Raw genomic sequence first — 25149 nt, forward strand, 5'->3', positions numbered from 1 at the left:
TGGGCTTCTGACATGTCCTTCCTTACTTAACTGAAAACAAGGAACAAGGACAAAGAGCAATACAGCACTGGAACAGACCCTTTGGCCCAACAAGCCTGTGCTGCCACATTTTGTCCTTCCATTCTAAAACAGTCTTCACTTGCAGGATCCATAATCCTCGATTCCCTTCCTATTCATGTATTTGTCCAGGTGCTTCTTAAATGCTGCTATTGTATCTGCTTCCACCACCTCCTCTGGCAACACATTCCAGGCACTCATCACCCTTTGTGTGAAAAACTTGCCTCGCACATCTCTATTAAACTTTCCCCTTCACACCTTGAATCTGTGACCCCTAGTAATTGAACCCTCCAACCTGGGAGAAAGCCTCATACTTTCCACTCTATCCATACCAAGCACAATCTTATAAATTTCGATCAAGTTGCCCTTCAAGCTCCTGCATTCCAGTGAAAACAAGCCCAGTTTATCCAACTTTCTTCATTAGCCAAAATCTCCCATACTAGACAACATCCTGGTAAACTTTTTCTGTACCTTCTCCAAAGCATCCACACCCTTCTGGTAGTGTGGTGACCAGAACTGTTTGCAATATTCCCCGTGTGGCCTAACTAAAGTTCTGTAAAGCTGCAGCATAACTTGTCTATCGTTATGCTCAATGCCCCTTCCAGTGAAGGCAAGCGTGCCATTGGCCTTTTTTACTACCTTATCTACCTGTGTCGCCACCTTCAGTGATCTATGGACCTGCAAACACAGATCCCTCTGCATGTCAATACTCCTAAGGGTTCTGCCATTCACTGTATAATTTCCACCTATACTTGACCTTTCAAACTGCATCACCTCACATTTATCCAGATTAAACTCCATCTGCCATTTTTCTGCCCACGCCTCCAACTGATCTATATCCTGCTGTATCCTCTGACAATCCTTCTAACTATCTGCAACTCCACCAATCTTTGTATCATCTGCAAACTTACTAATTAGACTAGCTATGTTTTCCTCCAATTGATTTATGTAGATCACAAAGAGCAGAGGTCCCAGCACTGATCACTGTGTAACGCCACTAGTCACAGCCCTCCAGTCTGAAAAGCTTCCTTCCACTGCTACCCTCTGTCTCCTATGACTAAACCAGTTCTGTATCCATCTTGATGAACACAGCAGGCCAAGCAACATCATAGGAGCAGGAAGGCTGACGTTTCGGGCCTAGACCCTTCTTCAGAAATGGGGGAGGGGAAAGGGGTTCTGAAATAAATAGGGAGAGAGGGGGAGGCGGATAGAAGATGGATAGAGGAGAAGATAGGTGGAGAGGAGACAGACAGGTCAGAGAGGCGGGGATGGAGCCAGTAAAGGTGAGTGTAGATGGGGAGGTAGGGAGGAGATGGGTCAGTCCAGGGAGGACGGACAGGTCAAGGGGGCGGGATGAGGTTAGTAGGTGGGAGATCGGGGTGGGGCTTGAGGTGGGAGGAGGGGATGGGTGGGAGAAAGGACAGGTTAGGGAGACGGGGACGAGCTGGGCTGGTTTTGGGATGCGGTAGTGGGAGGGGAGATTTTGAAGCTTGTGAAATCCACATTGATACCATTGGGCTGCAGGATTCCCAAGCGAAATATGAGTTGCTGTTCCTGCAACCTTCGGGTGGCATCGTTGTGGCACTGCAGGAGGCCCAGCATGGACCTGTCGTCTGAGGAATGGGAGGGGGAGTTGAAGTGGTTCGCGACTGGGAGGTGCAGTTGTTTACTGCGAACCGAGCGTAGGTGTTCTGCAAAGCGGTCCCCAAGCCTCTGCTTGGTTTCCCTGATGTAGAGGAGGCCACAACGGGAACAGCGGATGCAGTATACCACATTGGCAGATGTGCAGGTGAACATCTGCTTGATGTGGAAAGTCTTCTTGGGGCCTGGGATGGGGGTGAGGGGGGAGGTGTAGGGGCAGGTGTAGCACTTCCTGTGGTTGCAGGGAAAAGTGCCAGGTGTGGTGGGGCTGGAGGGGAGTGTGGAGCGGACAAGGGAGTCATGGAGAGAGTGGTCCCTCCAGAAAGCAGATAAGGGTGGGGAGGGAAAAATGTCTTTCGTGGTGAAATTGGATTGCAGATGGCGGAAGTGTCGGAGGATGATGCGTTGGATCCGGAGGTTGGTGCGGTGGTACGTGAGGACGAGGGGGATTCTTTCTTGGTTGTTATTGCGGGGAGGGGGTGTGAGGGATGAGTTGCGGGAAATGCGGAAGACACGGTCGAGGGCGTTCTCGACCACTGAGGGGGGGAAGTTGCGGTCCTTGAAAAACGAGGACATCTGAGATGTACGGGAGTGGAATGCCTCATCCTGGGAGCAGATGCGGCGGAGGCGAAGGAATTGGGAATAGGGGATGGCATTTTTGCAGGAAGGTGGGTGGGAGGAGGTGTATTCTCGGTAGCTGTGGGAGTCGGTGGGCTTGAAATGGATATCGGTTTCTAGGTGGTTGCCAGAGATGGAGACAGAGAGGTCCAGGAAAGAGAGAGAGGTATTAGAGATGGTCCAGGTGAACTTAAGGTTGCGGTGGAAGGTGTTGGTGAAGTGGATGAACTGTTCGAGCTCCTCGTGGGAAGGAAGAGGTGGGGTTTAGGGCCAGTGTAGGTACGGAAGAGGGATTGTTCCACGTAACCTACAAAGAGGCAGGCATAGCTTGGGCCCATGCGGGTACCCATGGCCACCCCCTTTGTCTGAAGGAAGTGGGAGGAATTGAAAGAGAAGTTGTTGAGGGTGAGGACGAGTTCAGCTAAGTGGATGAGGGTGTCAGTGGAGGGGGACTGGTCGGGCCTGCGGGACAGGAAGAAGCGGAGGGCCTTTAGGCCATCTGTATGGGGAATGCAGGTGTATAGGGACTGGATGTCCATGGTAAAGATGAGGTGTTGGGGACCGGGGAATTGGAAGTTCTGGAGGAGGTGGAGGGCGTGGGTGGTGTCACAGACGTCGGTTGGGAGTTCCTGGACCAAGGGGGAGAAAATGGAGTCGAGATAGGTGGAGATAAGTTCGGCGGGGCAGGAGCAGGTGGAGACAATGGGTCGACCAGGGCAGTCAGGTTTGTGGGCTTCAAAATCTCCCCTCCCCCTACCGCATCCCAAAACCAGCCCAGCTCGTCCCCGTCTCCCTAACCTGTCCTTTCTCCCACCCATCCCCTCCTCCCACCTCAAGCCCCACCCCGATCTCCCACCTACTAACCTCATCCCGCCCCCTTGACCTGTCCGTCCTCCCTGGACTGACCCATCTCCTCCCTACCTCCCCATCTACACTCACCTTTACTGGCTCCATCCCCGCCTCTCTGACCTGTCTGTCTCCTCTCCACCTATCTTCTCCTCTATCCATCTTCTATCCACCTCCCCCTCTCTCCCTATTTATTTCAGAACCCTTTTCCCCTCCCCCATTTCTGAAGAAGGGTCTAGGCCCGAAACGTCAGCCTTCCTGCTCCTATGATGCTGCTTGGCCTGCTGTGTTCATCCAGCTCTACGCCTTGTTGTCTCAGATTCTCCAGCATCTGCGATTCCTACTATCTCTGTATCCATCTTGTCAGCTCACACCTGACACCATGTAACTTCACCTTTGGTACCAATCCGCCATGAGGTACCTCGTCAAACTCCTCCCCACCCCCTCAAACTGACTATGGTAGAAAGGGCTGTCAACTGTGTCCAACCCATTTCCAGTAATCTGCCCTTATCCCTTCCCTTCCCAGATCACAATAGGGTTCCTCTTGTCTTCATTATCCACCATCTGGCATTATCCTCTGCCATTTCCACCACATCCAGCATGATGCCACCACCAAACACATATTCCCTTCTCCTCTTCTGTCAGAATTCTAAGAAGCTGTTCCCTCTGGTCCATACCCCTATCACTTCCAATCCTTCATTCCCCTCCCATGGCACCTTTCCATTGTGGTGTCATCCTGGCCCATTTACCTCCTCCCTCCATATTGTCCATGGCCCCAAACATCATCTCCAGGTGAATCAGTAATTTACTCATCCTTCTTACAATCTAGTCCACTGCTTTTGCTGCTCACAATGTCAAGTCCTCTACACTGGGGAGACCAAATGCATACTCAGAGATCTACAGCACAGATAAACCCTTTAGCTCATCATGTCACAGCAAAAATTTGTAGCTCGGGTTGTGGATGCAGTTGTTCGTTAGTTCACCGAGCCGGTTGTTCCATAGTATGCAGATGATTCATTACCATTCTAGGCAACATCATCAATGCAACCTCTAATCGAAGCATTGGTGTTCTGCTCTGTTCCAAACTTATATGATGCTCTGGTGCGGTGGGTCTTGTCATTTCCATTTTTTAGCAGTGGTCTGTATACGGGGTCTATTTCTGCGTCTATGCTAATGGAGTCCCTTGTTGAGAACCAGGCTTCCAGAAATTGCCTTGCATGTCTGTAGCTCACTTTGTCCCAGTTGAACTGATGGCCCTCATTGTCTGTGAATATTGAGACAAGTGAAGATTGTTCGCGTCTTTTTACTGCCAGCTGGTGTTCATTTATCCTGGTCATTAGTTTCCTCCCTGTTTGTCCAATGTAATGTTTATTGCACTCACTGCATGGGATTCTGTATATCACATTAGTCCTGTTTACTGTCAGTATGGAGTCTTTAGTCTTTGATAGCATTTGACGCGGCGTTGATGTAGGTTTGTGTGCAATCATGATCTTATGCGGTCTAAGGAGTCTGGTTGTCATTTCTGATGTATTTTTGATGTGGGGTAGTGTTACTAGTGTCTTCTGTTGTACCGTGTCTTCTAACATCGTTTGTTTTGTATGCATCTGTGGATGAAACTTATTGGGTATCCATTGTCAGTAAACACTTTGTGCAGGTGTTCCTCTTCCATTCTCCAGAGTTCTGGGGTGTTGCAATGTGATATGGCTCATTTAAATAGTGTCTTAATGCAGCTCTGTTTGTGTATGGTGAGGTGGTTGCTATTGAAGTTCAGGATTTGGTCCGTGTGTGTGGCCTTCCTGTATACTCGGGTCCAGAATTTGCCGTTAGATGTAATGGTAGAGAGACAAACTAAGAACAGGAGCTGTTTGTTGTTTTCTTCCTTCTAGTGAATTTTATGCTTGTGAAGATGTTGTTAACAAGTTGGTGGGTTTTATGTACTTTTGTGCCTTTGATTATTACAAATGTGTCATCCACGTATCTTATCCACAGTTTCATTTGGATTATAGGAAGGGCTCTGCATCACTGCTTCCGCAATGAGGCCTGAGATGGGTGATCCCATCGGTGTGCCATTGATCTGTTTGTTTATCTGGTCATTGAACGTGAAGTGCATTGCGAGGCATAACTCTACTGGTTTCAGTAAGCTGTCCTTGTTGATGTTGTTGATGGTGTTCAGGGTCAGTGTTCCTGGTCCTTCTAGTAGTGTGGCTAGTGTCTCTCTGGCTAACATTATGTCAATGGCCATAAATAGTGCTGTAACATCAAAGGAACTCATGATTTCATCCTCATCTATTTTTTGTGTCTTGGGCCGAATGGATTGAGTGTGGGGATCTGCTAATCATGTGTTTAAATCTCCATTGTATTTCCCTTACTAGCTTGTATGTAGGTGTGCCCGGTAGGAAGACTATTGTTTGAGTGGTATTCCAGGTTTGTGTATCTTGGGAAGTCCATAGAAGTGAGGGATATTTTAGTGATCTGGTTTCATTCTGACGTCGTCAGTGTTAGTGATTTCTCATGTTTAAGTTTCTTGAGTGTCTGGGTTATCCTGTTCTCTATCTAATATCTAGATGGACTTGGGAAACAGGCTTATTTGTACAGTCATCACTTCTATGTTCCCCAACCTGACAGGGCTCATGTCAATGATGGATGAACAGAAATTTCCTTTAATTAAATCTTGGTGCGGGGGGGAAAACGAGAGCCATCATCTTCGATGTCTTGTACAAATTCCACTCTCTAGCCACCAATTCCATTCCTTTCCCCAGAAATTGTCTGAGTGTGTGGAGGAACAGACTGTTCATAACATCTGTGTCATTGCTTCACCCTAAATCGAGCTTCTGACCACAAATCTCTGTCATCACCAACACTTCCTATTCCCACCTCAGTAATGCTGACTAACGCCATCCTGGTTTCACCTTATCTGCAGCTAAAATTCTTATCTATTCCTTTGCTCCATCTCAATCAACTATCCTAATGTATTTCTGACTGATTGGAAACACACAGCGAGTCAAGCAGTATCTGTGAAAAGAAAACAACTGTTAGCATTTCAATTATGGCAATTAAAATAGTGCAGAATTTAGTGATCGATAAAAGCTGAGAAGCACAACTAAAATGTGTAAGAAAGACAATTCCTGATCATGCAAACATAAAGCTGGTAGATCAGCAGAACATTACTGGAAATGGGCAGCAGTTGAAACTTCACTTAAATATAATCAGCAGAAATCACAGCAAAATACAGAACGTGGTAAAAAGACATCCATTATCAGAAGGAGAGGAAGTCAGACATTGGCAGAGAGATGATCTGGGAAGGCAGAAGTAAAACAGAATGGATTTTGACTCAGATCCACAGCAAAGGACAGGGAGGTGGTGGCATATTGGTAATGTCACTGGACTAGTAACCCAGAACCCCCGGCTACTTTTATGCAGTTGATGAAATTGGAATTCAATAAAAATCTGGAATAAATAAAAGCTATCTTAATAGCATAGCACTAAATTGGAGATGAATGTTCAAAAATACTCACCTCAAAGACAATTCCACTGTTTCAAGGCTGTGGCTGGAAAGCTATCAGAAGCACTGGACTCAGATAAAAATTTCATTCTTATCTTCCAACACTCTGAAGACAGCGATATAATTTATGTGTCAAATTTCAAAATTCAGGTAAGACAGACTCATTTGAGTTTGCTGTGCTGAAGTGCTCCCCTTCTGTATAAATAATTTGCAAAATCCATTACAATTAGACAAAAATTGACAATATTGTCTCTTCCTGCTGCTTCGCTCAGGAATATTTAACAGCTGGGATATGCTTGAATTGAAAGCAATTGATAGAAGGGTCACTGGGCTATTACTCACATGATGGACTTTGTTTCATGATGAAATATTAAGCAAGTCACACAAACACTCATTGGGGCTTGACAGGATGAATACTGTGAGGAAGCTACTTTTCATGGGGGAAATTGAAAATTTAGGGGGTACAGTTGATAAGTAAGGCGTCCTCTATTTAAGACTGAGATGCGGAGGGAATTCTTCTGAGTGTCATTAGTCTTTGGAATTCTTTTTCTTCAATAAGCAGTGAAGGCTAGAATGGTGGATATAGAAGATCAATTTGTGATCAATAAGGGAATCACAGGTGTGAGGGAGATGGTAAAAAAAGTGGAGTTAAGACCACAACTAAATCAGCCATAATGTTATTGAGTGGTGCAGCAGGATCCTTGGCACAAGTGACCTCTAATAATACAGAATTGAATTCCTTCGAGCAATTGAGTTTGGACCACCAAAAATATTAGTCCCGCCTTCCTGTATTAAGCCCATAGCGTTGACCATTATGATACTTCAAGTGTTTATCCGAGTACTCTTTAAAGATTGTGAGGTTTTCCATCTCAACCACCCTACTAGGCAGTGCATTCCAGACCCCAGCAGCCTCTAGCCTCCTGCCTTTCCCATTTAAAGTGTGCCTATCTTTCTTCCAATTCTGACATTCTTATTCTTTAGTCATACAACAGTCTCCACATCTGATGGTCTCTGCAACAAACACACTTCCTCCCTGACCAAGCCAATGACACCACAGTCACAGATATCGGGGTAGTGAAGGCAGCATTTGGTACACTTACCTTTATTGAACTGAATGTAGGAGTTGGGATGTTATGTTATGGCTATACTGGACATTGGTTAGGCCATTTTTGGAATATTGCATTCAATTCTGGTCTCCCCACTATAAGTTGTTAAACTTGAAAGGTTTCAGAAAAGATTTACAAGGATGTTGGTGGAGTTGGAGGGTTTGAGCTGTAGCGGAAGGCTGAATAGGCTGGGCTGATTTTCCCTGGAGCGTTGGAGGCTGAGGGGTGACCTTCTAGAGGTTTATAAAATCATGAGAGGCATGGATAGGGTGAATAGCCAAGGTCTTTTTCCCAGGGTAGGGGAGCCCAAAACCAGAGACCATAGATTTAAGATGAGAGGGGAAAGATTTAAAAGGGACCTAACGTGCAACATTTTCACGCAGAGGGTGGCGAATGTATGGATTGAGCTGCCAGAGGAAGTGGTGGAGGTTGGCACAATTACGACATTTAAAAGGCATCTGGATGGGTACGTGAATAGGAAGAGTTTAGAAGGATGTGTGCCAAATGCTAGCAAATAGGTCTAGGTTGATTTAGGATATCTGGTCAGAATGGACGAATGAACGAATGAATTGAAGGGTCTGTTTCCGTGCTGTATGACTCTATGATACTGCAACTATTTACTTCCCTCCCTCTCCTCTGCCCCAGTTCAGTTCTCAAGCCTGTGTGCAGCTTGAAGATAGAGAATCAATGGGTCACTGATTACTGTCTTGGTCAAGAGAACCTCAGATGGGACAAAAACAAAGTTGCTGGAGAAGCTCAGCAGGTCTGGCAGCATCTGTGAAGGAGAAAACAGAGTTAACGTTTCGGGTCCGGTGACCCTTCCTCAGATGGGAGTCCGACCACGCATGCGCGCGACTACCTGAGCAACCAATATGGCTATCGTTGGGTTGAGCAGCGGGGAGTTTATTATTACGACAGATTTAGAGGCTCTTATCCGTTTGCGGTCGCCAACAGCTTTTTTACAAAGGTTTGCACTCCTCCCTCCCGCGCATCTTCCTACGGCTCCATGCACTGCTGCCTTCCCCCCACTCATTTCGGCTTTCCGCACTCTCACGGATCGGCAACGACGTGACATTGCGCATGCTCCAGATTTACTGTCCGGCACTACGTCCAGCTTGCGCGCCTTTCTCTTAAGCGTGTCCTCAGTATTTTGACAACCGTGGGGAACGCTGGGGCACGCAACGCATTGACACCTTCCCGGAGAGGCAGGAAATTATCTATCATCCGATTGAGATAAATTTATTTCGCAGGTTCATTAATCCAATGGCCGACTATAAGAGTAGGTCAGACTGCAGGGGGTAGAGTTCCTTATCTCCCCTTCCAAATGTATTTTGATTAGCCCTTTCGCCCTCTCCCTCTCAACTTTGATGGGTTGCGGGCTTTGTGTCACTTTTCAACTGGAAACACGGATGATTTACTGGTGCTGGTTAATAGATGAAAAAAAAGCACAGGTGATTTAGTGATTGGAAAAAAAAACGTCAGTTGTGTGTAAGAGTACTTCTGGATTCAAAAATAGAGAGCAGGTCGGAAGCTAGGAATACTGCAGCGAGTAACTCACCTCCAGACTCCCCAAAGCTTGTCCACAAGGCACAAGTCAGGAGTGTGATGGAATATTCTCAACTTGCCTGGATGAGTGCAGCTCAACCAACACTCAATAAGCTTGGACATCATCCAAGACAAAACAACCCACTTGATTGGCACCACATCCACAAATAAATACTCCCTCCACTCGTGATGCTCAGTAGCAGCAGTATGTTCCATTTACAAGATGCACTGCAGAAATTCATCAGCAGTCCTTAGACAGCACCTTTCAAACCCAGGGCCACTTCCATTTACAAGCACAAGTGCAGCACATACATGGGAATTCCACCACCTGCAAGTTCCCCTTCAAGCCAATCAACATCCTTCTTTGGAAATATATTACCGTTCCTTCATTGTCAGTCAAAATCATGGAATTCCCTCCCCAATGGCATTGTAGGTCTACGGCATGTGGACTGCAACTATTCAAGAAGGCAGCTCACCATCACCTTCTCAAGGGCAGCAGGGATGGACAACAAATGTTGGCCCAGCCAGCAATGCCCATGTCCTGTGAGTGAATTTTAAAAAAAGCACATGCCCGCTCTGCTAGCCTTCATTCCTCCTAGTGATTTAAAATCACCATTATCCACTGGGAAGATTCCTTAGTTAAGAAAAGATGTTATTTCATTGGAGGCACTTCAGAGATTGTCCACTAGGATGAGCCCTGGTATGGAGGGATTGTCTTACGAGCAAACGTTAAACCAGTTTGGACTGTACTAATTGGAATTTAGAAGAATGTGAGGTGATCTGATTGAAACTTGTAGGATTCTTAAGTGTCTGCACAGATTAAATGCTGAAAGGATGTTTCCCTTCATGAAAGAGTCAAGGATCAGAGAACATAGTCTCAGAACAAAGGTGCACCAATTTAAGACTGAGATGAGGAGGAATTTCTTTTCTCAGAGGGTTCTGAGTCTTTGGAACTCCTTGTCACAGAGAACTGGAGGCAGAGTCATTGTGTGTATTTAAGGCTGAGATAGATTCTTGGTCAGTTCGGACAATCAAGGCTGTGGGGAAAGGACAGGAAAGAGGACATGAGGAATGTCAGATCAGCCCTGATCCTGTTGAATGGCAGAATAGGCTCAATGGATTGAATGGCCTTCTCCTGTTCCTATTTCATATGACCATATAACCCCACAATTTCACATTATTAACATTGATGACTGAGGAGGCACCAGTTTGTCTATTGCCATCTGTAACTGTGCCTCATTTTTGCCCAAATTAATCCAGGCCTATGAAATCAAAGTTCCCATTTTAATGAAAGCCCTGGGGAACATGGAAGATTGACTATACAGGCCCAGTATCCACAGTGCATGGAGAAGACCAGAATGAGCAGCTATTGAGATGTAGTCAAAACTGTTGGCACCCACTGGCAACATTTATTTTTGTAGAAGCTTTTAATGCAGATAATATATGCAGATACTTCCAACTAATTATGGGATTATGACAGTCATTAGCAGGGTTGGAATGTATTATCAGTCCCAAGTGGTCAACAATTCTCAAGGAGCTTGATACCATTCAGGACAAAGCAGCCTGCTTGGTTGACACCACATACGCAAAATCCTGTCCCTCCACCACCTCCTCAGTAGCAACATTATGTAGGATCTAAAAGATGCACTGCAGAAATTCACCAAAGATCATTACAGAGCACCTTCCAAACCCACGAGCACTTCCATCTAGAAGCACAAGGCAGCACATACATGGGAACACCACACTTGCAAGTTCCTTCCAAGCCACTCATCATCTTGACTTGAAAATATGTTGCCATACCTTCAGCGTTGCTGGGTCAAAATCCTGGAATTCCCTCCCTGCTGGTATTGTGGGTGTACAGCAATTCAAGAAGCCAGCTCACCACAATCTTCTCAAAGGCAGCTATCGTTGGGCTATAAATGCTGCCAGCTAACGATGTCCACATCCCACAACTGTATAAAAGAATAAAAATGAATAAAAAAAGAATTGTTGATCAGTTTGTTCTTGAGCCACAGCAGTTCCTGTGGTGTATATACTTCCACAATGCTGTTTAGGTAAGGATCTACAGGATTGCCAACCAGCAATGAAACTGTAGCAATATATGTCCAAATCTGCAACAGAGTGCATTTAAATAGGGTCTTTGATTAAATAAAACATTGCCAAGTGTTTTATGAGAGTTTAAAGCTGAGACACAGGAGGGGCTGTAAGTGCAGATGATTAGAGTGGTACGGTGGCTCAGTGGTTATCACTGCTGCCTTACAGTGTCAAGGACCTTGGTTCATTTCCCATCTTGGTGACTGTCTGCGTGGGTCTCCACCGGGTGCTCTGGTACCTCCCACAGTCCAAAGATGTGCAGGTTAGGTTGATTGACAATGCTAAATTGTCCATAGTGTCCAGGGATGTCTAAGTTGGGTGGACTAACCATGGGAAATGCAGGGTTACAGGAATGGGCAGGGTGAGTCAGGGTGGGATGTTCTTTGGAGAGTTGTTGGGGTGAATGACCTGTTGCCATACAGTAGGGATTCTACAATGATGAAAAGCTTGGTTAAAATGATAGGTGTTAAAGAGTGTATGAAAGGGAAAAAATCAAATGAAAGAGCTGGAGAGGTTTTGGGATGGAATTCTGGAATTTCCTTCTTGGCACAGACACCATCACTGGAATCATAAACAAGGATATTCAAAAGGTCCGAAATAGAAGATGGACACCTCAGTACATTACTCTACTGTTAGTCTACGGATAACCTCACGATTCTGCACTTCTCTAGCTTCCGTTGAAACTTTTTACAACAGCCACCCCCTACAGACAAACCCTATGCATACACAGAATCTGTTCGGATGAGGAGGAATGAGACAGACACCGGAAGATGTTAAAGGACACCTTCATAGGAGCAGGATATGATGCTCAACTCATTGATCGCCAGTTCCAATGTGCCACAGTGAAAAACCGTAATGACCTCCTCAGAAGACAGACTTGGGATACGTCCAATAAGGTACCCTTCATCATCCAGTATTTCCCAGGGACAGAGAAACTACACCATAGTCTTTGCAGCCTTCAACCCATTATCAATGATGATGAGCACCTCACCAAGATCTTCCCCATGCCTCCACTTCTCACCTTCAAACAACCACCAAACCTTAAACAGACCATTGTACTCAGTAAACTACCCAGCCTTCAGGACAACATCGACCACAACACTATACAACCCTATAACGGTAACCTCTGCAAGAAATGTCAGATCTTCGACATGGATGCTACCATCACATGTGGGAACACCACCCACCATATGCATGGCAGATACTCATGCGACTCAGCCAATGTTGTCCATTTCATATGCTGCAGGCAAGGATGCCCCGAGGCATGGTACATTGGCAAAACCATGCAGACACTACAAAAATGGATGAATGGACACTGCATAACAATTGCCAGACAAGGATGTTCCGTCCCAGTGCGGGAGCACTTCAGCGGTCAAAGACATTTGGCCTCGGATCTTCAGGTAAACATCCTCCAAGGTGGGCTTCAGGATACACAACAATGCAGAGTTGCTGAGCAGAAACTGATAGCCAAGTTTGGTACCCATGAGGACGGCCTCAACCGGGATGTTGGGTTCATGTCACACTACAGGTGACCCCACCACACAATATACACTCACACACACACAATTACACAAACACACTCTCACACACATTCACACAGATCCTCTCTCATACACTGTCTCTCTCTCTCTCTCTCACACACATACACACACAAAAACACTGATCCTCTCTCTCTCTCCCCCTCACACACAGACACAGACACACACTCTCTCCCTCACACACACACACATTCACTCTCTCTCTCTCTCCCACACACACACGTGAATCTATGAAGTGAATTTGTTTTTGCAGATACATTTTTTTTCAAAAAGCACACAATTTAAGACAATCAATCAATGTGGTGTTTTGTAAATTCCCACTTTAAAAATAAAACCAGTCTGATTCCAAACTAAAACACAAACAGATTCTAAACAAGACCTCACACCTAACATGCATTGTCTGACCTAAAATTTCACCTCTTCTTTACACTGATAAAACGTTTATTTTTCTCAGGACCATGAATTGAAAGGAATTCGGAAATTTACATATACATATTAATCAATTAAAACCTTCTAACTGATTAAAGATTTAACAGCATCTTAGGTTTGTTTAGATATTCATCAATGGTGTGAATCTTTGCTCTTTTACTTATAAATTCTGTGTCTGATGCTACCTCTCTCATTAACACCTGAAGAAGGAGTAAAACTCCTTAAGCTTGTGTTTTCGAATAACCCTGCTGGACTATAACCTGGTGATGTGTGATTTCCGACCGAAATAGATAAGCATAGAGAACCCTGAGCATTGTTTTTTTCTGCTGCAGATCGTCTCCTTTTGAAAACAACATTTCCCTTCCAAGTACCTAGGCGTTCAGAGACTGTACTTCAGCTGTGGAGTTTCGGCCTTGCTTCCCACGAGTCCCCGCGCTGGAGAAACCACTCTATCAGCCGCACGAGTGTGTGACTCAGGAGTGCGCATGTGCAAATACGAACATAGCGCTACGCATGTCACGGGATAGACCTTTCCTATTGGCCAACGGCACAGGACATCACGTGGCGTTGGGTTCCGTTGTCTCGTTGTCCAGAAGGAGCTGGAGGATCGGAAAGACTCTCTGATCCTACAACCAATCAGGTGAGATAACTTTGTGCGAATAGCTAAGGTGAAAAGTTCTCCTGGCTCCCTCATCAGTCAAGAGATTTCCACTGTCTTGCCTTTCCTGCTTCTACTGTCAAATTGGGGTTAGATTGTTCGTTTGCTGGAATTGAAGAGGAAGTGCATCCAGGAAGGGTGCAGACTCTGGAAAGGTTGGTCCAGGTCTCTCCCAAAGACATTGTCATCTTTTACTTTCTCAGAGTGACATATTCATTTGTCTGGCTCAAAGAATGGCCTTTTTTCTAATGTTCACAGTAAAATGGATAGTTTCCCCCAGGCGATCGTAAACAGCCATTATTGCACTGAATGGCAGAACGGATTTGATGAGCTAACTAGCCTACTTCGGCCCCTACATCTTATTGTCCAGTCATTGAGTCATTCTAACACCAAAAAAAAACCCCTTTAGCAAGTTGAATCCAAGCTGACTGACTCTTTATGGCAATCCAGTCTTAGCAATCTACTCCTCTGTTCTATATCCCCATTGCCCTGCACTCTCTTTTTCCTTGAAGTGAGCAACTAATTTCATTGTAGAATTACTAATTGGCACCCCTTGTATGCTACATGTTCATGACTCTCACTACCTGTATAAAGTTCTTCCTCTTGTCTCTGTATATTTGATCAAGAAGTATGGTCCTGTGTATTATGTGTATTTTTTTGTCTACTAAAGGTGAAAATATATGGCTAGCAGCATACCTGAAAAATATTTAGGTCTCTGTGTCCTAAAGATGAAATAGTAAGAATGAATTTGTTAGTCAGCATGAACCAGTAGTGTTGGTGAATTATGAGGGTGTACATCAGTCATGACACAATGAGAATGAAGGGAGAGTGTTTCATATGGAGAATTACAGCTTCAGGAGAAGCAGAGAGGAAAGAATGTCCCACAGAGTCAAGAATTGTCACTTCCACATTGCTATTCTCTATTTAAAGTACTTACCTTTGTAACTCCTTTCACAGGTCATCAGAAGGAACAGTTTTCAAACAGGAAACTCAAACCAAACATCACAAGGACTGACAGAACTCATCAGGACCTGAATATAATCAAGCTTGTAATTTGAAAGACAATTGTTTAAAATGTTCTGCCTGCTTAAACATATTTTAAATATCAGCATGACTAGGATAGCATTACAACAAGCACATACACCTGAGTTAAGGTATTCCAGTGCACTGCTTTAATCAGTTACACAGCGTGAGTGAGAGTGTTTCAGTGAACTAATTGTGGAAAGAGCTTTAACCAGTTGCACATCCTGGAAAAAACATTGACTGAGCATGTGTTCTTTGTGAACAAGGCTTTAATTGGCTTCTGTCCAAGCCAGACAGATTCAAGGACATTCACACTATGGAGAAACCGTGGAAATGTAGGGTCTGTGGGAAGGGATTCTCTACACCATCTGCGCTGGAAACACATCAACGCTGTCACACTGGGGAGAGGCCGTTCACCTGCTCGGAGTGTGGAAAGGCATTCACTCAGTCATCTTCCCTTCTAAAACACCGGCGGGTTCACACTGGGGAGAGGCCGTTCGCATGTTTTGAGTGTGAGAAGAGATTCAGTAATTCATCTCACCTGCTGACACACCAGCGAGTTCACACTGGAGAAAGGCCATTCATCTGCTCTGAGTGTGGGAAGGCATTCACTCAGTCGTCCAACTTGCTGATGCATCAGCGGGTTCACACTAGGGAGAGACCATTCACTTGCTGTGAGTGTGGGAAGGGATTCAGTGACTCATCTGCCCTGCTGACCCACCAGCATATTCACACTGGAGAGAGGCCATTCACATGCTCTGAGTGTGGGAAGGGATTCACTCAGTCATCCAATCTGCTGACACACCAGAGAGTTCACACTGGGGAGAGACCGTTCACATGTTCTGAATGTGGGAAGGGATTCACTCAGTTAGCTCACCTGCTGACACACCAGCATGTACACAGTGGGAAGAGGCCATTCACTTGCCCAGTGTGTGGAAAGGGGTTCATTCAGTCCTGCAATCTGGTGATGCACCAGCGAGTTCACACTGGGGAGAGGCCGTCTGTCTGCTCTCACTGTGGGAAAGGATTCAGAGATTCATCCACTCTGCTGACACACCAGCGAATTCACACTGGGGAGAGGCCATTCATTTGCTCTGTCTGTGGGAAGAGATTCAGTCAGTCATCCAGTCTGCGGAGACACTGGCGAGTTCACACCAGGGACAAATTGTTCACCTGCTCTGAGTGTGGGAATGGATTCTCTCATTTATCTAGCCTGCTGAGACATCAGCGAGTTCACAAGTGCTTACAGGGAGTGGATTCTGCTGTTGCTGTTAATTACACGCGGGATTGAACCATGTTCATTCTGAAAGTAAGAGACTCAAAGGGTTTCCTTCAGCTGGAATGATTGGTCTCACTGCTTTACTTCCAGTGGGGCTCTTTGAGCCTAGGAGTGCACATTTCCACTGAACTGATCCGCAAAAGCTGATGGACTACATTTATTTTGTTAAATAGTGTTATTCCTACCTCTACAAGTAAATGTAGATTTTTGGCCCTGATCAATTGACTCTGCAGCTTGGGGTCAGGCCAGTACAGTCAGCTCCTTTGGCCTATGTCAGTATTTGTGCTCCACCTGAGCCCCAGGCACTCTCTCCCCATCAGCATATCTATCTATTCCTTTCTCCCTCATAGATATCTAGCTTCAGCTAAAATGTGCTCATTTTGTTCAAAAGAACTACTGGCTGTCCAGCAATATTCACACGCTCACCACTCACTGTGAAAGAGGCTTTTTCTCATGATTTCCCAGTCATATTATTCTACCCCTTTATAATCTTAAAGACTGCCATCAAGTCACCTGTCAATCCTCTCTTTTCTTGAGAAATATGCCCTAGCCTGTTCAACCTTTCTTGAGTTGCGTGTTAATGCTGTCAGCTCCTGTGAATCAGTGTTGCACCTTCTCCAATGTCTTCTCCAATCCCTCCATTTCCTTTTCTTGAGTGAAATGTCATATATGTAGATGGTACTCCATGTGTAGTCAAAAAGGTAGTTAAGACCATGAGACACAGAAGCAGAAGTAGGACATTTGGCCCATCAAACCTGCTCTGACACTCCGTGTAATCCTGGATGATCTGATAATCCTCAACTCCGTTTCCCTGCCTCCACTTTCCTCTCCCACACTTTCCTCCCCATAACACTTGATTCCTTACTGATTAAAAATTTGTCCATCTCAGCCTGGAATATACTTAATGACCCAGCCTCAATAGCCGTCTGTGGTTAAAAGAAAATCCACAGATTCACTAAACTCTGAGAGAAGAAATTCCTCTTCTGTCTTAAACAAGCGACCCCCTATTCTGAGTTTATGCCCCTGGTCTTAGACTCTCCCATAAGGGGAAACCACTTTCCCATATCTACCCTGTACAGCCCTCTATGCATCTTGTCTGTTTCAATAACATTGCCTCTCATGCATCTAATGAAGTGTTTACTGACGCCAATGATCCATTGAGAATTGCTGGCTGCACATGTTTATCTCCATTTTTTATTACTCTATCTGTGTGTGTATGCAATAAAAAAGCCAATTTAAGAAAAATTGACAAAAGAGTCTACTTTGCTTTATAATTTTTTACATGTACAAGTATATGTTTTAATTACATTCTTTTCAATTTTGTTTGCTTGCTTTGTATCATTTTTTTCAAATATGTTTGACATTTACTACTACCATGGTGCATACTCTTGGGTGTAAGTGGATACAGCCTTCTTCTGAATTCCAGTGAGTACAGGCACAACCAACTTAACCTGTCCTCATAAGACTAATATATTACATCCACTGGTTTCCCTTTATCTATCCTGCTTGTTACCTCTTCAAAAATTTTAATAAATTTATGAGGCATTGTCTCCCCTTCAAGAAGCCATTAGAACTCTGCTTGATTGTATTATGTGTTTCTAACTGCTCTGCTATAACATCCTTTATAATAGATTTGAACTTTACTCCAACAACAGATATTGAGCTCACTGGCCTATAGTTACCTGATTTTTCTTTTGTCTCTGTCCTTTTTGAATAAAGGTCTCACATTGGCAGTTTTCCAATTCTCTGGCATTTTTCCAGAATCCAAGGATTCTAGTGCATCTGTTATATTGGCGGCTACTTCTTTTAACATCGTAAGATGTATCCCATCAGGTTCAGGGGACTTATTGGTCTTTGTCCCATTAGTTTCCCAATAAATGTTTCTTGAGTGGTAGTTAGTGTTCATTTCCTGTTTAGCCCATGAATTATTTAGTATTGTTATCCACTCCTGTGAAGACTATTGCAAATTATTTGTTCAACTCCTCTGTCATTTCCTGGTTCCCCATTAGTTCCCCAGCCTTGTTTTCAGAGGGGGCCTATATTCATTTGACCTGTCTCCTCTTTGTTATATATTTAAAGAAGCTGTTACTGAGCATCTTGATATTTCTTGCAAGTTTATCTTCTCCCTTTTTTGTTCCTGGTCATACTTGGTTGGTTTTGAATTATAGAATATCTACGGTATGGAAGCAGGCCATTCAGCCCATCGAGACCACAACAACCCTCTGAAGAGCATTCCACCACCCTATCCCTGAAAGCCTGCATTTCCCATGGCTAATTATGAGGCAATTTAGCATGGCCAGTCCATCTAACCCGCACATCTTTGGACTGTGAGAAGAGGACAGAGCACCCAGTGGAAACTGATACAGACACAGGGAGAATGTGCAAACTCCACACAGTCACCCGAGGCTGGAATTGAACCTAGGTCCCTGGTGCTGTGAGGGAGCAGTGCTAACCACTGAGCCACTATGCTGCCAGTTTGAGCTTTGTGGCTCAAAGACTGATATGGAAGAAATGTGTTCAAATTCATGGGACATTGGTACCAGTACCAGGGAAGGAGGGAGCAGTCTCAATGGGATGGATTCCACCCAAATAGTGCTGGGACCAGAGTCCTGGTGAATCGTTTAACTCGGGCTGGAGATAGGGCTTTAAAATAAATAGTTGGGGAAGGGTGCAGGTGTTTCAGTTACACGGAAAATTACGAAAATCGTTTAAGGGAGGAGGGCTCGGGAGAGATTATTAAAGTTTTCAGAAAAAGCCATAGGACAGAGAGTTTGGTAACAGTCAGGAATCTGATTTCACGTACAGCAGATAAGGGACAACTATGAGAAGGGGTCGGTCAATGCAGGATTGAGCGTGTTCCACTTAAATGGTGCAGTATACAATATCGTGGGCAGTTTTGGGCCTCATATCCAAGGAAGGATGTACTGGCCTTGGAGGGGTTCCAGAGGAAGTTGACAAGAATGATCCTGGGAATGAAGGGCTTGTCATATGAGGAGGGATTAAAGACCCTGGGTCTGTACTCAATGGAGTTTAAAAGGACGAAGGGGGGATTTCATTGAAATTTACAGAATACAGAGAAGCCTGAATAGAGTGGACATGGAGAAGTTGTTTCCATCAGTAGGAAAGAGGCTGAGGGGTGGCCTTATAGAAGTTTATAAAATCATGAGGGGTATGGATAAGGTGAATAGCCAAAGTCTTTTCCTCAGAGTACCAAAACTAAAGGCCATAGGTTTAAGGTGAGAGGGGAAAGATTTAAAAAAGGATCTGAGGGTAACTTTATCATGCAGAGTGTGGTGCATGTATGGAACGAACTGTGACAGGAATGGTGGAGACAGGTACAATTACAAATTTAAAAGGCATCTGGCTGGATATATGAATTGGGAGAGTTTAGAGGGATATGGGCCAAATGCTGGCAAATGGGACGAGGTCAGATTGGGATTCTTGTCAGTGTGGCCGAGTTGGACCGAAGGGTCTGTTCCTGTGCTGCATGACTCTATGACTAGGACCCGAGCACACAGCCACAGAGTGAAGGGAAGACCCTTTAGAATTGAGATGAGGAGGAATTTATTCAGCCAGAGGGTGATGACTCCAGGGAACTCATTGCTGCAGAAGGCTGTGGAGGTCAAGTCACTGAATGTATTTAAGACAGAGATACATAGGTTCTGATTAGTAACGGGATCAAGGGTTACAGGGAGTAGGCAGGAGAAATGGGTTGAGAAACACATCAGTTGTGATCAAATGGTGGACCAGATGCAAAAAGCTGAATGGCTTAATTCTGCTCCTATATCTTATGGCCTTTTTAAACTTTCCACTTATCTTTGTCACATTGTATGTTTTTTTTTAATCTGATGCTAAGCTTAACTTCCTTAGTTAATCATAGTTGGCTTATCCCTTTCCTAGAATTCTCTCTTCTCATTGAAATATATATTTTCGAACCATTAACTATTTTCTTAAAAGTCTGCTATTGTTCCTCAACCATCTTTACTGCTAAACTCCTTTCCTAATCCACTCCAACTTGGTCTGCTCTCATTCCTTTGTAATTAGCTGTATTTAAGTTTAGCAAAGTTGTTTCCAACCCAAATTCCTTGCTGTCAAACTGAATGCTAAATTCTGCTTTGATCACTGTTTCCCAATGGATCTTTTACTATGAATAATTTATTAAACCTGCCTCACTACTCCCTGGTTGGAAGCCATACGCAGTCTGCTTGATTATCTTATGTATTTCTAAATGCAGGTTAGGTGGATCGGCTGTGCTAAATTGCCCTTTAGTGTCCAGGAAAGGTGGGTTAGCCATGCTAAATGTGGGGTTCTGGGATAGAATGGAGGGGTTGAGTCTGAGTGGGATACTCTTAAGAGATTCAGTGCAAACTCAATGGGCCGAATGGCATCTTACAGCACTGTAGGGATTCTATGATTCACAAGGATTCTACATTTTCTGATCGAGGATCATTTCTTGCTATCACACTTATTCTATCCCGTAGTACTAACACACCTACCCCTCTCCACACTTCACCTTTCAACAATCACATTCCCCTGAATATTTAGTTCCCAGCTTTGATCTAGTGTGGATACAGGCCATTTGGTTCATCAAGATAACACCAACCTCCATAGAGCATCCCATCCAGATCCACTCCCTACCTATAACCCTAATCCACCTAGCCTGCACATCCCTCGACACTATGGGTAAATTAGCATGGCCAATCCACCTAACCTGCACATTTTTGGACTGTGGGAGAAAACCAGAACACCTGGAGAGGACCTGTGCAGAAATAGGGAGGATGTGCAAACTCCATACAGACAGTCGCCCAAGGCTGGAATCAAACCTGGGTCCCTGGCAGCAGTGCTAACCACTCAGCCATTATGCCACCCCTTTGTGACCATGTCTCTGTTGTTCTGTTAGTTTATCCATTTTATTATGAATAGTACATGCATTCACATAAAAGATTTTCAACTCTAAATTTGCCATTTTATCATTTTTCCACCTTTAACCCAATTTTCTGCTATATTTCTGCTTGTATCCTCTGTGTTTTTCTGTCCCATTCTGAGTATCATCCAATAGCTTCACTGTTATATTGCTTTTATCCTCCCTTGTAAGCCTAGACTCTTCCAACTCTTCTTAACATTCTTCGTACCCCCCTCCCCTCCAATATCCACCATCCAGTTTGTTAAAGCCCGCTTCGTCCTAGTTATTCAATCATCCAAGACTATGATCCAAGCATGGTAGAAGTGAAGTGTATCCCACCAGAACTCCCTTCTACCCCAGTTGTGGTGACCGTACCCACCACCCACCCCCCACCCCCCGCCCATCTATTTATAATATGTGCCAAATGACAACACCAGAAATATCAATGTTGTTATGCTCCCTGTGCAGAATGATAACCTCAAAAGTAATAAATTCACATCCACACCAATGGAATGAACTGAATGACAAGGGTTCATTTTCTCAAATACTTGACTTTTATGGTTAAACTGAAGTGCTCGTTATTATGATCCCAACTGATGTTATTGCTGGTTAAGTCAGATTCCAGACAGGAATCCATCTTAGAATCAGAGATCTATGCCCAGAAAAGGGTCCTTTGGTCCATCACATCCGCACCAGTCAATAACATCCACCCAACTATTCTAATCCCATTTTCCCGCACTTGGCCCATAGGCTTGTCATTTTAGATACTTAAATGTTACAAGGGTTTCTGCCTCTACACCCTTTACACGCAGTGAGTTCCAGATTCCCATCACCTTCTGGGTAAAAGCCAAAATTAAAAATCTGTCCTGGTCCACCTACATTGACACGACCGTCAAGAAAGCACAGCAATGCCTCTACTTCTTCAAGAGGCAAAGGAATTTTGACATGTCCGTAAAAACTCATACAAATTTTTATAGTTGCACTGTAGAAAGCATCCTATCTGGATGCATCACAGTGTGCTCTGCTCTTCCCAAGACTGAAAGACACTACAGAGAGGTGTGCGCACAGCCCAATCCATCACACTAACCAGTATTCCATCCATTGAGTCAATACACTGTGGAGCTGGAGGAACACAGCAGGTCAGGCAGCATGAAGGAGCAGGAGAGATGACGTTTCGGATCAAGACGATTCATCAGGACTGAGCAGGAGAAAGGGAGCTGGCAAATAATTAGAGGGAGGAGGGGTGGGACTGGGGGAAGGTAGGTGGAATGGTGATAGGTGGACGCAGATAGAGGTAGTTGGGATTGGTCAGTGGGAAGGGTGGGGCAGATAGGTGGAGAAGATGGACAGGTTGTGTCAGGTCCGTCTATTTATTTCCCAGCTCCCTTCCCCCTTCCCAGTCCTGATGAAGAGTCCCGATCTGAAACTTCGACTCTCCTGCTCCTCTGATGCTGCTTGATCTACTGTGTTCCTCCAGCTCCACAATGTGTTGACTTTGACTCCAGCATCGGCAGTTCTTGCTATCTCTTCCATCCATTGACGCCACCTATATTTCCTACTGCCTTGAGAAAGCAATCAACCTATCAAATATCTCTCCCACCCCAGTTACATTATCTTCCACCCTCTTCCATTGGGCAGAAGATATAAAAGTTTATATACATGTGTGCACAGATTCAAGAACAGCTTCTTCCCCACTGTTATGAGAATTTTGAATGGATCTCTTTAATGTTAATGTTGATCTCTCTCTGCACCTTCTTGGCATTGTAACCTGCACTCTGTCCTTTTACCCTGGAGCACTTGTATAAAGTATTATCTGTCTGTAGAGCATGTAAGACAACACTTTTCACTGTTCCTCAGTACATGCGACAATAATAAATCAAATCAAAACACTCTAAATTTCCACTAAATCTATGCCCCTGGTCACTAATCCCTCTACCAAAGGAAAACATCCCTTCCTTCCTCCATATTTATGCCCCTTATAACTTTATACATATCAATCATGTCTCCTCTGCTCCAAGGAAAATTAGTAATTAGTAAGGTTAGATCACATGGGATTCAGGGTGAGGGTGGAGGGTTGTTTTTCAGACTGGACTTCTGTGAACAGCAGTGTTCCGCTTTTGTTTGTCATTTATATAAATGATTTGGATGAGAATATAAGAGGCATGGTTAATAAGTTTGCAGATGACACCAAAATTGGTGGTATGGTGGACGGTGAAAAAGGTTATGTAAGATTACAAAGAGATCTTGATCAATTGGGTCAATGGGCTGAGGAGTGGTAGATGGAGTTTAATTTGGATAAATGCAAGGTATTATATTTTGGTAAAACAAACAAGCGCAGGGCTTATACAATTAATGGTAGGGCTCCGGGTAGTGTTGTAGAATAGAGCGACCTAGGGGTTCAGGTACATTTCTTGGAAATTTGAGTCACGTGTAGACAGCATGGTTAAGAAGACACTTAGTACACTTACCTTCATTGCTCAGATCTTTGAGTGTATGAGTTGGGATGTCATATTGAGGTTGTACAGGACGTTGGTGAGGCTTCTTCTGGAATACTGTGTGCGCCCTGTTATAGGACGAATATTATTAAACTGAAGAGGGTTCAGAAAAGGTTTACCAGGACATTGTTTGGAATGGAGGGTTTGAGTCGTAAAAATAGGCTGGATAGGCTGAGATGTTTTCATTGGAGCATAGGTGGTTGAGGGGTGATCTTATAGAGGTTTATAAAATCATGAGGGGCATAGATAAGGTGAATGACAAGGAATTTTTCCCTAGGATGGGGGAGTTCAAAACCAAGGGGCATATTTTTAAGGTGAGAGGAGAAATATTTAAAAAGGACATGAGGGGCAACTTTTTTACACAGTGTGGTTAGTGAGTGGAATGAACTGGCAGAGGAAGTGGTGGATTCAAGTACAGTTACAATGTTTAAAAGACATTTGGATAAGTATATGAATAGGAAAAGTTTGAAGGGATATGGGCCAAATGCAGGCAGGTGGGACTAAATGAAATTCCTGCAGTTTGGAAACAGGCCCTTCAGCCCAACAAGTCCACATTGACCCTGAGAGGATCCTACCCAGACCCATTCCCCAAACCCACCTAATCTACACATCCCTGAACACTATAGGCAATTTAGTATGGCCAATCCACCTAGCCTGCACATCTTTGGACTGTGGGAGGAAAGCGGAGCACCTGGAGGAAACCCACACAGACACGGGGAGAATGTGCAAACACCACAAGGACAGTTGCCCAAGGGGGAAATCAAACCCAGGCCCCTGGCACTGTGAGGCAGCAGTGCTAACCACTGAGCCACTGTGCACCAATACACGAGTTCAGTTTGGGAACATAGTTGGCATGGACTAGTTGGACCAAAGGTCTGTTTCCATGTTATATGGCTCCATGAAAACAACCCTAGTCTGTCCAATCTCTCTTCATAATTGAAACTCTACAGCCCAAGCAACATTCTGGTAAATCCCTGCACCATCTGCAGTGCTAACACATTCCTCCTATAATGCGGATTCCAGACTGCACACGATACTCTAGCTGTTACCTAACAACATTTTTATACAATTCCAGCATCACCTCCCTGCTCTTAAATTCTATGACTCAGCTAATAAAGGCAAATATACCACATGCTTTCTTAAACATTTTATCTACCCGCATGATAACTTAAGGAACTGGTGGACATACACACCGATCCTTGGTGCTTCCCAAGGTCCTACCATTCATCATCTATTGCTTTGCCTTGTTTATTCTGCCCAACTGTATCACTTTTTCAAATTCATTCATGGGATGAGGGTGTCGCTGCCTATGCCAGCATTTATTGCCCATCCTAATTTAAGAGTCAACCACATTACTGTGGGTCTGGCGTTACAGGTAGGCCAGACATAGAAACATAGAAGGTAGGAGCAAGAGG

At 44.5% G+C, this 25149-nt stretch overlaps 2 protein-coding genes across 8 annotated transcripts in view; one reads left to right on the forward strand and one right to left on the reverse strand.

Moving 5' to 3' along the window:
* The window catches only part of LOC109936375 (gastrula zinc finger protein XlCGF26.1-like), a 56799-nt gene that overhangs the window by 16841 nt on the left and 14809 nt on the right, over window positions 1-25149 (reverse strand). Inside the window, exon 2 of one of the 3 annotated variants that reach the window (XM_048619686.1) lies at window positions 790-803. The exons of the other annotated variants lie outside the window; for them this stretch is intronic. Coding sequence (XP_048475643.1) covers window positions 790-803 — 14 coding nt within the window. The remainder of the gene's footprint in view (window positions 1-789; window positions 804-25149) is intronic. 3 annotated transcript variants of the gene reach the window in all.
* The window catches only part of LOC109936376 (zinc finger protein 239-like), a 43338-nt gene that overhangs the window by 7690 nt on the left and 10499 nt on the right, over window positions 1-25149 (forward strand). For 2 of the 5 annotated variants that reach the window (XM_048619681.1, XM_048619682.1), the window contains 3 exons: window positions 8416-8737; window positions 13709-14016; window positions 14992-17652. In XM_048619681.1, the coding sequence (XP_048475638.1) occupies window positions 15374-16348 (975 nt within the window). In that variant the 5' untranslated portion in view covers window positions 8416-8737; window positions 13709-14016; window positions 14992-15373 and the 3' untranslated portion in view covers window positions 16349-17652. Of the gene's footprint in view, window positions 1-8415; window positions 8738-13708; window positions 14017-14991; window positions 17653-25149 lie in introns of those variants that run through there. The other 3 variants (XM_048619680.1, XM_048619679.1, XM_048619683.1) reach the window with 2 other exon arrangements.

Source organism: Rhincodon typus, chromosome 43, assembly GCF_021869965.1.
Source record: "Rhincodon typus isolate 14 chromosome 43, sRhiTyp1.1, whole genome shotgun sequence".
NCBI classification, from domain to species: Eukaryota; Metazoa; Chordata; class Chondrichthyes; order Orectolobiformes; family Rhincodontidae; genus Rhincodon; species Rhincodon typus.